At 52.9% G+C, this 14,156-nt stretch overlaps 1 protein-coding gene across 3 annotated transcripts; it reads right to left on the minus strand.

Annotated features, from left to right (window-relative positions):
• Nucleotides 1-1,267: 1,267 nt before the first annotated feature.
• COQ4 (coenzyme Q4) lies at nt 1,268-13,866 on the minus strand. Of its 3 annotated transcripts, XM_003822322.5 has the most exons (7): nt 13,733-13,866; nt 13,514-13,645; nt 10,119-10,215; nt 9,475-9,577; nt 3,060-3,189; nt 2,398-2,491; nt 1,268-1,866 (listed from the first exon to the last, which is right to left on the minus strand). In XM_003822322.5, the coding sequence occupies exons 1-7, from the start codon at nt 13,800-13,802 to the stop codon at nt 1,695-1,697; spliced, it is 798 nt and encodes a 265-aa protein (XP_003822370.1). In that variant the 5' UTR covers nt 13,803-13,866; the 3' UTR covers nt 1,268-1,694. The 3 variants fall into 3 exon arrangements, 2 of the variants coding, with proteins under 2 accessions (XP_003822370.1, XP_034785073.1); XR_001338501.4 differs by lacking the exons at nt 3,060-3,189; nt 10,119-10,215 and having other exon boundaries at nt 1,821-1,866; XM_034929182.2 differs by lacking the exons at nt 1,268-1,866; nt 2,398-2,491; nt 10,119-10,215 and having other exon boundaries at nt 3,051-3,189.
• Nucleotides 13,867-14,156: the final 290 nt, after the last annotated feature.

Below are 14,156 nucleotides of genomic sequence, written 5' to 3' on the forward strand. Positions count from 1 at the left end.
CTGGATTATTTGGAAGGCCAAGGGTGGGAGGATCACTTGAGCCCAGGAGTTCAAGCAGCCTGTGCAACATAGAGACCTCATCTCTACAAAAAATTAAAATTAGTTGGGCGGCCAGTCCTGGTGGCTCACGCCTGTAATCCCAGCACTTTGGGAGGCCGAGGTGGCTGGATCGCCTGAGGTCAGGTGTTCAAGACCAGCCTGGCCAACATGGTGAAACTTCATCTCTACCAAAAAATACAAAAATTAGCTGGGCATGATGGCATGCGCCTGTAGTCCCAGCTCCTGGGGAGGCTGAGATGGGAGACTTGCTTGAACTTGGGCAGAGGTTGCAGTGAGCCGAGATCGTGCCACTGCACTCCAGCCTGGGCAAAAAGAGTGAGACCCTGTCTCAAAAATAAATAAATATAAATTTAAAAAAAATTAGTTGGGCATGGTGGTGTGTACCTGTGGCCTCAGCTACTGGGGAGGTTGAGATGAAGACTGCTTGGGCCCAGGAAGTTGAGGGTGCAGTGAGCCAAGATTATGCCATGCACTCCAGCCTACATGACAGGGCAAGAGCTTGTCTCAAACAACAACAACAATAAAAAACCCCACCTCCTGCTCCTTGGGCCCTTTTTCTGAAGTCCGCCTTCTGAATGTCCCCTCAGAAACCCCCACAATAGTCCTAGGGGATGAGTGCCTTAGGATTCCACTTTTCCTGATGATGAAATGGGGACTCAGAGAGGGGAAGGGACTTGCCCTAAGTCCTCTGCTGGAAAACAGGGAGGAGTTGGCTGGGTGCGGTGGCTTATGCCTATAATCCCAGCACTTTGGGAGGCCGAGATGGGTGGACCACGAGGTCAAGAGATCGAGACCATCCTGGCCAACATGGTGAAACCCCGTCTCTAAAAATACAAAAATTAGCTGAGTGTGGTGGCACGCACTTGTAGTCCCAGCTATTCGGGAGGCTGAAGCAGGAGAATCATTTGAACCTGGGAGGTGGAGGTTGCAATGAGCCGAGATCTCGCCATTGCACTCCAGCCTGGCGACAGAGCGAGACTCCATCTCAAAACAAAAAACAAAAAACAAAAAAACAAACAAACAAACAAACAGGGAGGAGCTGGGAATTTGAATCCATGTCCACCCAACTTCGGCCAGAGGAGAGGGGACAAGCAGCTAGAGCCCAGGCTGGGAGGGAAACTTCTACTTCCAAGCACTAGGGTGCGTGGAAGGCGCAAGAGTGCCAAAGTCAGGGGCATCCCTGGGGGAAAGGAGGACAAGCAGACACTTGACCTGATGGGAGCCTTTATTCACACACTCGCCTCCCCCTCCACTTCTCTCTTCTCAGGCTTTTGGAATTGGGTGTAGCCCTCACTCCTGTGAGGACACCCAGCCTGGCCCCCAGCAAACCTGGCTGGCTGGGAGGAGTTGCAACAGGAGCACTGCGACATCCCAGCATGAGCCCAGACGACTGATACTGTTCATGCATGGTTCTCCTTGGGCAGCTGCTGGTCCCCCTGGGAATGCCACTGTACTGCTTGCTCCCTGCGGGGTTCGTCCTCAAGGCCACTCAGCAGTGGTTATGACAAATTATGATAAATGTTGTCCAAGGGTCAGTGTTCAAAGAAGAGGAACAAAGGTAGTCAAGGGAGCCCTCTGCCTCCAAGGGAAGCAGGGGATGGGGGAGGTAGGCCACGCCCCGCTGGCTCAGGAGCTCAGGCCAAGCCCTGGACGTGCATGGGTGGTGCTGTAATGCCCAGCTCCTCCCGCAGAGCCCTCAGGGACTGCTCCCAGCGCCGCTCATAGTACAGGTTGAGGACACATGGGGCTCTGCGCCCGTTCTGAATGGCCCATGGGATCAACTCTGAGACCAGCACTTGCAGGCTCCTGTGGGGCAGCAGAGGAAAAAGAAAACATCAAGTCCCTGGGGGCCAGGCACTCGACTGCTCAGCACTTGTGCATTTTCTCAGTTCATCCTCACAAAGGCCTCGGAAGGAGGTAGTTATTATCCCTGCTTTTTAGATGAGGCAACAGAGCTCAGTGAGGTGGAATCTCAAGCCCAAAGCCACACATCTTGAACATGTCGAAGCTCAGATTTAAATCATGGCTCCCTCACTCCAGAATCTAACACCAACCTGCCTTCCCACTGACGCTCGTCATTCTGACCATGCACTTAGGCCTGGCCCAAGAGACCCCAGAGTCCTGTGAAATGTACAGGCTTTATTTGCTCACTTGAAGACCCTTGCCCCAGGCCAGTTTCACATCTCTGCTCCATTCTTTCTACCCTTACTTCCTGGAGAACTGGAACGGGCTGCGCAGGGGCCCGTGTGCTCTTCCTACTTCTAAGAGCCCTGGTCCCTCTGAGTTCTGTCCTGATACCACCCTCAACCCCGACCCAGCTACCACTTGAAAACTTACTGAGTGCCAAGTCGGATCGGTCCAAAGAATGCACCCAGGATGCACATGGGCAGGCCAGTCTGGACAGCCTCAAACCATTTCACCACGATCTCCCCTGTGGGTGAGGGATGGGTTGGGAGGTGAACAGGCTATCTGAAGGAAAGGCTAGTGGTGCTCACAGCAGGGTAAAGAGAGGCAACTGTTCCTCCCTAATCTCTACGGGGTCAGCTGTGCCCAGTCCTGGCCTGTGCTGGGCCCTGGGGCACTTGGCTTGGAGTACGGGAGAGAGCCCAAGAGTGAACAGAAGGGAGTAGGGGATGGAAAGGAAGCCTGGGGTCAGGGCGCAGAGGACCCCATGACCCCATAAGCCAGGCTAAACACTCCAGGATGGTTCCTGCAGGCCTTAGGGAGCTACTGAGGTTTCAGAGCAGGGAGGCAGCTAAAGCCTAAAAAGACACCAGGAGCCTTGAAGATGGGCTCTGCTGCTCCATTAGTGCAGGAGCCCTGAGGGGCAGTGGGAGGGAGAAGGGGGACATGTGGCAAAGATGCTACTAAGATGTTCAGGTAAAGCAGAAATTGAGGCACCAAGCCAGGTGATGCAGAGGGTGGTGGAGATAGGCAAGCCGTGCCCTGGCCCTGAAGCCACCCCAGGGAGACAGGCCATCAGGGTTGGGGGCACTCACCCAGGATGTTGGTGGGCATCCCCAGCAGGGTGTGAAGCATGTCGTGCACCTCCCGGTACCGCTGAATCACATACGCTAGCTCCTCATCATCCACGAAGCGGGTGGGTGCTCGGGTGTCTGGGGAGACCCTCTGACAACCATGAGCCTCCCCTAGAACCCTTCCTGATGGTTCCCAGGGCCCGATTTGCCAGTCTGTCTCTGACACCGTCACAACTCTCACCTAACTCATACCTACTAGAAAACTCTGGCAACTGGCCGGGGGCCGAGGCTCATGCCTGTAAATCCCAGCACTTTGGGAGGCTAAGGTGGGCGGATCACCTGAGATCAGGAGTTCAACACCAGCCTGACCAATACGGTGAAACCCTGTCTCTACTAAAAAATACAAAAATTAGCCGGGTGTGGTGGTGCACACCTGTAGTCCCAGCTACTCGGGAGGCTGAGACAGGAGAATCACTTGAACCCAGGAGGCGGAGGTTTGCAGTGAGCCGAGATTGCACCACTGCACTCCTGCCTCGGTGACAGAGACTCTGTTTCAAAGAAAAAAAAAACCCAGAACAAAAAAAATACAAAAATTAGTCAGGTGTGGTGGTGTGTGCCTATAGTCCCAGCTACTCAGGAGGCTGGGACAGGAGGATGCTTGAGCCCAGGAGTTTGAGGTTACAGGGAGCTATGACTATACCACTGCACTCAAGCAAGACATTGTCTCTAAAAATAAATAATGAAGCCCCAAAGACCCTGATCCTAGCACAACTTGCTCCCAGCTTGGGGTGCTCTCTCCCACTACCTCCATCTTCACTGTGGTAACTCCTACTTATCCTTCATGACCTGGGTTAAGTGTCCCCTGTCCCCCATCCCTTCCCCCCACCACAGAGAGGCCACCCCTAACCTACAGACCAAGTGGGTTCATGTTATGGTCTCTGGAAACATCATTCACCTCTTAGTGGCACTCAAAATAACTGTACCTTGATGTTTAGTGGATGTGAGTATTAATGTCTCCTAGACCTGCACTGTCCAGTATGGCAGCCGCTTGCCACATGTGGCCAAGAAAGGTGTCCAAGCGAGATGTGCTGATCATATAAAATACACACGAGACTTCAAATGCTTAGTATGAAAAAAATGTAAAACTCTCAATGATTTAAAAATACTGGCCGGGCGCGGTGGCTCACGCCTGTAATCCCAGCACTTTGGGAGGCTGAGGCAGGTGGATCATGAGGTCAGGAGATCAAGACCATCCTGGCTAACACGGTGAAACTCCGTCTCTACTAAAAATACAAAAAATTCTCCGGGCGTGGCGGTGGGCGCCTGTAGTCCCAGCTACTCGGGAGGCTGAGGCAGGAGAATGGCATAAGCCCGGGAGGCGGAGCTTGCAGCGAGCCGAGATCGCGCCACTGCACTCCAGCCTGGGCGACAGAGTGAGACTTCGTCTCAAAAAAAAAAAAAAAAAAGAAAATTGATTACTTGTTGAAATAATACTTTGGATATATTGGGCTAAACAAGATGCATATTTAAAATCAATTCTAGCCAGGCACGATGACTCATGGTTACAATCCCAGCACTTTGGGAGGCTGAGGAGGGCGGATCACCTGAGGAGTTCAAGGCCAGCCTGACCAATATGGTCAAAAATTAGCCAGGCATGGTGGCAGGTGCCTGTAATCCCAGCTACTTGGGAGGCTGAGACAAGAGAATTGCTTGATCCCATAAGGCAGAGGTTGCAGTGAGCTGAGATGGCACCATTGCACTCCAGCCTGGGCAACAGAGTGAGACTCTATCTCAAAAAAACAAACAAAAAAATTCCACCTTAATTTTAATAGCAAAAAAATTAATTTCTTTTTGCTATTAAAGTAGCTGGCAGACAATTAAAAATTACCTACGTGCTCACATTTTATTTATTTATTTATTTTTATTTTTTTTGAGATGGAGTCTTGCTCTGTCGCCCAGGTTGGAGTGCCGTGGTGCAATCTCGGCTTACTGCAATCTCCTCCTCCCGGATTCAAGCAATTCTTCTGCCTCAGCTTCCTGAGTAGCTAGGATTACAGGCACGTACCACTACGCCCGGCTAATTTTTTTTTTTTTTTTTAGTAGAGACAGGGTTTCACCATGTTGGTCAGGCTGGTCTCAAACTCCTGACTTTGTGATCCACGCCTGGGCCTCCCAGAGAGCTGGGATTACAGTTGTGAGCCACCGTGCCCAGCCGCTCACATTTTATTTTTATGGACAGTATCCAGACAGCCTGTCTGCTACACAAGGGCAGGACTGGCTCTGTTTCACTTATTCTTTTACCTCCGGTAGCCTGATCCAGGGCCTGGATGAATGAACACCTCTTGAACATATGAATAAAAGGCCAGTCCTGGGCACTTTTCTGATCCCAGAACTCTTCTCCTCTTAACTGCCCACTGCCTCTGAGTACTCAGCAGCACCCATACACAGTGGGAACAGCCTGGTCTTCCTGTTCCCAAAGAATGGCCTTAGCCTGCTGTGTGAAGCTGAAGGTGATCATAGAGTATCCACCAGGTGCCGGCACCTAGGGTGTCTTTTACATATATTATCCTTTCATCCTTGCAATCTTGGAGGTAAATATTGTTATTACTGCAGATATAGATAAGGAAAACAAGGGCCGGGCATGGTGGCTCATGCCTGTAAACCCAACACTTTGGGAGGCCAAGGCCAGCGGATCACTTGAGGTCAGGAGTTTGAGACCAGCCTGGCCAATATGACGAAATCCCGCCTATACTAAAAATACAAAAATTAGCCAGGCGTGGTGGCGTGCGCCTGTAGTCCCAGCTACTCAGGAGGCTGAGGCAGGAGAATTGCCAGGAGGTGGAGGTTGCAGTGAGCCAAGATTGTGCCACTGCCCTCCAGCCTGGGTGACACAGCGAGACTCAAAAAAAAAAAAATAAATAAATAAAAATAAGGAAAACAAGGCTCAGAGAGATAAAGTAATTTGCCCAAGATCACACAGCTAGTAAAGTGGCCGAGTCAGCATTTGAAACAAAGTCTGCTGGATTCCAAAGCCAGTGGCCTTAATATCCATTACCAAGGCCGATAAGTGCCCTGGAAGATATATGGGAGGTCCTCTTACTTCTGATGAGGAACCTGAGACTCAGCGAGGTCAAAGGATTCGTCCAGGCTTGTAAAGCTGGGAAGAGAGCCAGGATTCTCACTCAGGCTCCTCCTAATTCTCAAGCCCATGCCTGTAGTCTTGATACTACAAGATGACCACACCTCTCACCAAAATCAGCCTCAGGGAGGGGAGGGTAGCCTCACCTTGAACCTTTATCTAAATCTCTCTGGGGACAAAGGTGCTCCTTCACATTCCACGAGCTGCTGATTTCCTTGCTCTACAAGTGTCACAATTGCCAGCGCGGTTACAAGTGGGGCTGTGGCTGAGCAAGGTGTCCTAGCAGTCCTGTCCCTGCTACCCCCTCCCATCCACAGCAACAGGGCTAAAGACTGGGGGAAATTCAGACTGTCCCTCCCTGTGTAGCACTTGAGGCAGGTCACCCTGGTGAGTTTCCCACTGATGAAATGACTTGCATCCTGGTGAAATCTGAGAGAGATGGTTTAAAATAGGGCAGGTGATCGCCCCGTCAAGGTAGCTGTGCAGGAGACTGTGAGGAACAGAACATCGTCTCGGGGACAATAACCATTCAGAGCAGTGGTTCTCAACTGCCCACCAGGGAACATCTGTAATCTCTGGAGACATCTGTGGTTGTCACAACTTAACGGGGGGGTGCTCCTGGCATCCAGTGGGTAGAAGCCAGGGATGCCACTAAACATCCTACCAGGCTCAGGACCGCCCCCACAACAAAGAGTGATCCAGCCTAAACATTAACATGCCCGGCTTGAGAAACTGTTCTAGGGCAACCTTTGGAGACCCCTCACCTCCATCAGCCAGACTGGCTCGCCATTTGGCAGGGGTGCCTTGATGGGATGTATCTGTGTTGCAGGAGGGAGGGAAGATGGGACAGGGACAGGGAAGATGGGCCAACTGGATCCTAAGGTCCTTTACACATCAGGTCACTTTACTATCCTGCTCAAAACCTTCCACAAGTTTCCTACTGCTCCTATTACAAAATACAGACTCCTCCTTCTGGTGGCCTACAGGGCGCAGCCCTGGCTCCCCTTCCAGCCCACTCACTGTCTCCCTGCTACTCCCTCCTCTGCGGCCACACTGGTCAACCTTCCTTTTCCTAAACACAAGGGGCCTTTGCCCTTGCCATTCCCTCTACTCAGAATGCTCCTCCTCAGCTCTCCACAGGGTTGGCTCCTCCTTACCTTCCAAGTCTCCTCAGAGGAGCCGGCCCTGACCACCCAGTCAGAAGTGGCTGTACCCTTCCCAATACCAAAGCTGTCTTCTATCACACTAACTTGTTCTCTTCATAGCTGCTAGAATGTAAGTTCCACAAAGGCAGGCTTTTTGCTGGTTTTGTCCACTGTATCCCAACTGCTGACAATAGTGCTGGTATACTTTTTTTTATTTTTGAGACAGAGTCTTGCTCTGTTGTCCAAGCTGGAGTGTAGTGGCGTGATTACGGCTCACCGCCCTCGACCTCCTGGGCTCAACTGATCCTCCTACCTCAAACTCCCTCCCAGGTAGCTGGGACTATGGGTATACACCACCACACTTGGCTAATTTTTGCATTTTTTGCAGAGACAGGGTTTCACCATGTTGTCCAGGCTGGTCTCAAACTCCTGGGCTCAAGTGATCCGCCCACTTCAGCCCCCCAAAGTATTAGGATTACAGGCATGAGCCAACATGCACGGACCCGTGCCAGAATATTCTAATTACTTGAAACATTTTACCTCTATTTTTATATGAATTTTTTTGTTTTGTTTTGTTGGAGACAGAGTCTCACTCTGTCGCCCAGGCTGGAGTGCAGTGGTGCGATCTCAGCTCACTGCAACCTGTGCCTCCCGGGTTCAATCAATTCTCCTGCCTCAGCCTCCCGAGTAGCTGGGATTACAGGCACACACCATCACACCTAGCTAATTTTTGTATTTTTAGTAGAGACAGGTTTCCACCATGTTGGTCAGACTGGTCTCAAACTCCTGACCTTAGGTGATCCTCCCGCCAGCCTCCCAAAGTGCTGGGATTACAGATGTGAGCCACTGTGCCCTCCCTGAAAATTTTTTAAAACTATTTTATTGTCTACCTCTCGAAGTAGAATAGAAATGAGGGCAGGGAACTTGGCTGTCTAGTTCACCATTATATCCCCAGTACACAAAACAATGGTTGGGCTGGGCACGGTGGCTCACACCTGTAGTCCCAGCATTTTGGGAGGCTGAGGCAGGTGGATCACTTGAGGTCAGGAGTTCAAGACCAGCCTGGTTAATATGGTAAAACCCCTCTCTACTAAAAGTACAAAAATTAGCTGGGCGTTGTGGTGTGCACCTGTAGTCCCAGCTACGTGGGGGGTTGAGGCAGGAGAATCGTTTGAACCCAGGAAGCTGAGTTGCAGTGAGCCGAGACGGCGCCACTGCACTCCAGCCTGGGTGGCAGAGCGGGACCCTGTCTCAAAACAAAACAAAACAAAAAGGATGGGCCAATGGTTGGGCTGGGCACGGTGGCTCACGCCTGTAATCCCAGCACTTTGGGAGGCTGATGTGGGCGGATCATGTGGTCAGGAGATTGAGACCATCCTGGCTAGCACGGTGAAACCCCGTCTCTACTAAAAAATACAAAAAATTAGCCGGGCATCGTGGCGGGCGCCTGTAGTCCCAGCTACTCGGGAGGCTGAGGCAGGAGAATGGCGTGAACCTGGGAGGCGGAGCTTGCAGTGAGCAGAGATCGCGCCACTGCACTCTAGCCTGGGTGACAGAGCGACTCAAAAAAAAAAAAAAAGGATGGCACATAGCAGAGCCTCAGTTAGTGAATGAGTTTGCCAATAGTCGGGACACCCCCTTCCCCCCTCTCCTTGTCCTCCCTGCCTGGGGCTGGAGGGGCTGGAGAGTGCCACACCTGCCATACCGTAGGGAAAGCAATGTCCCTGGAATAAGGGGACACAGTACAGCAGTGAAGAGCACGATCTGGGGTTGATTACTATCTCCATTAATACCAGTTATGTGGAATTAGCAAGTTTGCTTCACTGCTCTGAGCCTCTGTTTCCTTATCTACTAAGAGGATAATAATAGAACATACTTGACAGAGTTGTGGGGGGATTCAGCAAGATCACGGATGAGGCTGGCATCAGGCATGCAGTGGGAGGTTAATGAACACTGGCCAGTATTATCAATTGCAGGCATGTTCCCACCCATTTGCCTATCCCATAGAAAATGACAAAGCCTTGGCATGAGCCTGAAGAGCACTCCTGCCGATGGTGGCAGCTCAGGGCTCCTCTTTCCTCAGGGTGTCATGCCTGTGCTATTCCTCTGTCCTGTCTGGTGACTGCCAGATACACAGGAGCTGAAAACTCACGTTCACATCCAGGAAACGGAGATACTCGCGACCGAGGGAGCCTTCCGGCAGGCTCTGGAGCTTGCCCAGGTCGAGGGTGGACGTCGAAATCCGGGGACGCTCCCTGAAAGGCAAGACTTGGGCATTGGGAGGGTGTGGGCAAAGGTAGGTGAACGATCCAACTACAGCGAGCTGAGGGGCGGGAGAATGTACAGAGGAGCAATGTGGCCACCACAAGCCTTAATGGAGCACCTACAACTGGCCAGGCTAGTGTCAGGGACTTAGGATACTACCCCAAACCAAGGACATGGGCAGGGGTACAATCTCGGCAGGAAGACAGTCCTCGAATGTGACCAGAGTACTTGCAAAAGGTACTGCAAGGGAGGGGTAAAGCCAGCACATGTTATGGGAACTTAATGAAGGCACAGAGTCCTGTGGCTGAAACTGGGCCAAGGCTATCACACTGCACAACTCGGAAGTCATCACAGTGTATACACATGTATGTGAATGACACCCCTGGAATTGGGCAGTGCCCAGCCTGTGCAACCATATGTAAGCAGGGTATCAAAAGCTCCCTAGCGGAACAGAACAAACACAATGTTATTCTAGAGAGGTCAGAATACCTAGAGAATGCCCCCAGACCCCCAGGCAGAGCTGGGACCTACTGCAGGATCTGGGCACCCTCTGGATCCCTCCTCATCTGGTCCCTGAGGACCTTCAGGGTGCGGTGTCCTGTGGTCTCCCCTAGAACTGCGACCATGTCTGAAAGGACAGAAACGGGCACAAATGGGGGATGTCATCTTAGGTAAGTTACCTGACCTGGTCTGAGCCTTTGTTTCCTACAGGATAAATTAGGGATGATGTCTAGCTCTTTGTTATAAGGATTCAGGTTAAACACTTAGCAAATTACCCAGCACACAACAAGGGATCAGTATACATATCTATAGTTCTTATTCTTAATCTACTGCGGCGGGACAGCTCTGGTTAGCACAATGTTGTAAAGATTTTATGAATCGCTTTTCACAATACAATATCATGTCTCCACTGATTGGTAGAGGCTTAGGCATCAGAGATGCTGGGCTACAGTCCAGGTGTGTTCACTATCTAGGTGACCTAGTACAAATTGCTTCACATTTCTGTTTTGTTTTGTTTTTTTGAGACAGGGTCTTGCTCTGTTGCCCAGGCTGGAGTGAAGTGGTGTGATCATAGCTCACTGCTAGGACTACAGGCATGCAGCTAGTTTTTTAAATTTTCTGTAGAGATGAGGTCTTGCTATGTTGCCCAGGCTGGTCTTGAACTTTGGCCCCAAGTGATCCTCCCACCTTGCATTCCCAAATTGCTGGGATTACAGGTGTGAGCCACCATGCCTGGCCTGCTTCACATTTTTCAGCCTCAGTGTCTTAATTTGTGAAGTGCAGACAACACCTTTCTTAGCTGGTTAATGTGAGAAACCATGAAAATCATATATATATAAAACACTTAGTGGCCAAGTGTAGCGGCTGACACCTGTAATCTCAACACTGGGGGGCTGAGGCAGGAGGATCACTTGAGGCCAAGAGTTCCAGAGCAGCCTGGGCAACGTGGCAAGACGCCGTCTCTACAAAAAAATTAAAAAATTCGCTGGTCCGCCCCGTCCGGGAGGTGAGGGGCGCCTCTGCCCGGCCGCCCCTACTGGGAAGTGAGGAGCCCCTCTGCCCGGCCAGCCACCCCGTCCGGGAAGGAGGTGGGGGGGTCAGCCCCCCGCCCGGCCAGCCGCCCCATCCAGGAGGGAGGTGGGGGGGTCAGCCCCCCGCCCGGCCGGCCGCCCCGTCCGGGAGGTGAGGGGCGCCTCTGCCCGGCCGCCCCTACTGGGAAGTGAGGAGCCCCTCTGCCCGGCCAGCCGCCCCGTCTGGGAGGGAGGTGGGGGCGTCAGCCCCCCGCCAGGCCAACCGCCCCGACCGGGAGGGAGGTGGGGGGGTCAGCCCCCTGCCCGGCCAGCCGCCCCGTCCGGGAGGTGAGGGGCGCCTCTGCCTGGCCGCCCCTACTGGGAAGTGAGGAGCCCCTCTGCCCGGCCAGCCGCCCCGTCCGGGAGGGAGGTGGGGGGGTCAGCCCCCCTGCCCGGCCAGCCGCCCCGTCCGGGAGGTGAGGGGCGCCTCTGCCCGGCCGTCCCTACTGGGAAGTGAGGAGCCCCTCTGCCCGGCCAGCCGCCCGGTCCGGGAAGGAGGTGGGGGGGTCAGCCCCCCACCAGGCCAGCCGCCCCATCCGGGAGGGAGGTGGGGGGGTCAGCCCCCCGCCCGGCCAGCCGCCCCGTCCGGGAGGTGAGGGGCTCCTCTGCCCGGCCGCCCCTACTGGGAAGTGAGGAGCCCCTCTGCCCGGCCACCGCCCCGTCTGGGAGGTGTACCCAGCAGCTCATTGGGAATGGGCCATGATGACAATGGCGGTTTTGTGGAATAGAAGCGGGGGAAAGGCGGGGAAGGGATTGAGAGATCGGATGGTTGCCATGTCTGTGTAGAGGGAGGTAGACACGGGAGACTTTTCATTTTGTTCTGTACTAGGAAAAATTCTTCTGCCTTGTGATCCTGTTGATCGGTGACCTTACCCCCAACTCTGTGCTCTCTGAAACATGTGCTGTGTCCACTCAGGGTTAAATGGATTAAGGGTGGTGCAAGATGTGCTTTGTTATACAGATGCTTGAAGGCAGCATGCTCTTTAAGAGTCATCACCACTCCCTAATCTCAAATACCCAGGGACACAAACACTACGGAAGGCCGCAGGGTCCTCTGCATAGGAAAACCAGAGACCTCTGTTCACTTGTTTATCTGCTGACCCTCCCTACACTATTGTCCTATGACCCTGCCAAATCCCCCTCTGTGAGAAACACCCAAGAATGATCAATAAAAATAAATAAATAAATTAAAAAAAAAAAAAATTCGCTGGTCTTGGCCGGGCGTGGTGGCTCATGCCTGTAATCCCAACACTTTGGGAGGCCGAGGTGGGAGGATCACCTGAAGTCAGGAGTTTGAGACCAGCCTGGGCAACATAGCAAAATCCCGTCTCTACTAAAAATACAACAATTAGCCAGGCCGCACAGGCCAGTAATCCCAGCTAATCAGGAGGCTGAGGCACGAGAATCGCTTGAATCTGGGAGGTGGAAGTTGCATAGAGCTGAGATTGCGCCACTGCACTCCAGCGTGGGCCACAGAGCAATACTGTGTCTCAAAACAAAACAAACAAAAAACCACTGGGGACATGGAGATATAGTGTATTTTTTGTTTAAGACAGGGTCTCGCTCTGTTGCCCAGGTTGGAGTGCAATAGCGCAATCACAGCTTACTGCAGTCTCAAACTCCCCGGCTCAAATGGTCCTTCCACCTCAGCCTGGGAATACAGCCGCATGCAACCAGCCCCAATTAATTCTTGTATTTTTTTTTTTGTAGAGATGGGGATTCACCGTGTTGCCCAGGCTGGTTTCAAACTCCTCAGCTCAAGCCATCTGCCCGTTTCGGCCCCCCGATAGGGATTATAGGCGTGAGCCACTATAATAGTGCCTAGCCTGTTTTTGTTAGTAGGAATAACAGTACTTCCCAGAACTCAAAAATCTAGGAGGCATAAGAAAAACACTGTAGAACCCTAGAATGTTCTAGTCACACATCCAGCAAACATTTATTGAGCATTTACTATGTGCCAGGCACTATCCAGAAGGCTGCAGATGCAGTGGAACGAGGTAGACATGGTCCTCGACCTCGGAGTTGACTTTCTAGTAGGATATTATAAACTGATCGGTACTTATGAATCATCTATTTAGTCTAGATGTTCTCAATATGGCTGCATGACAGATTCTCCCAAGTAGTTTAAAGACAGACTTTCGGTTTCACGCCCATTTCTCCCTCCACTGCAGATTCAGATTCAGATTCAGGGCGTTTAGGTGGGATCCAGGAATCTGCATTTTCATAAACGTTCCGAGTGGTTACGAGCTGCAACCAGGTTTGGGTACCCCGACCTAGGCTATCTTCCAGTTACCCACAGGAAACGGCTCCAAGCCGCCCCCACGGGGGCGGGGGGCGAGGCGCGGGCGGCCTTACCGTGGCGGTAGGGGTTATAGAGCGCCATCGCCGCGGAGCCGGCGGCCAACAGCGCTTTCTGCAGCGGGGAGGTGGGGATGTGGTGCGAGTATAGCGGGCCGGCGCCGTCGCTCCTAGCCCGGAGGGGCATTTCTGCGGGGCAAGAAAAAGGCCGAGGTCAGAGGAGCCGGGCGCCCTCAGGCTCCTTCCAGCCTGCGCCCAGAACCCGGCGCCACTTGCCTGCCGCAGGCCGCTGTAGGCCCGGGAGCCCGCAGAGCCGACGGAGGACAGGGCGCAGCAAATTCGCCATGGCAGCGGGCGTCCGCGGAGGATGGGCGGGTACAAAGAACGCCGCGATTCTGTCAGGCGACGGAGCGTCGGAGGGGTCAAAACTCACTGAAAAACCGATTCTGACGGCGTAGCCTACGGCCTTTCGAGGGGAAACATCGCTTCACGGGCAGAAGGCATGTAGGCCAAGTAGGCGAAGGAAACGCACGCGAACTGTCTACCGTCTACGTCCACTGATCCAAGACTCTCGCCATGTCACCTCGCCCCAGAAAGTGTCTGCAAAGGACACGCAACCACGCTCACTCAGCGCCGGGCCCTATTTCCTTCTCCACAGCCGGTTTTCCCCGAAGACTATAAAATGCGAACCTCTTCCGGC

Source organism: Pan paniscus, chromosome 11 (assembly GCF_029289425.2).
Source record: "Pan paniscus chromosome 11, NHGRI_mPanPan1-v2.0_pri, whole genome shotgun sequence".
NCBI classification, from domain to species: Eukaryota; Metazoa; Chordata; class Mammalia; order Primates; family Hominidae; genus Pan; species Pan paniscus.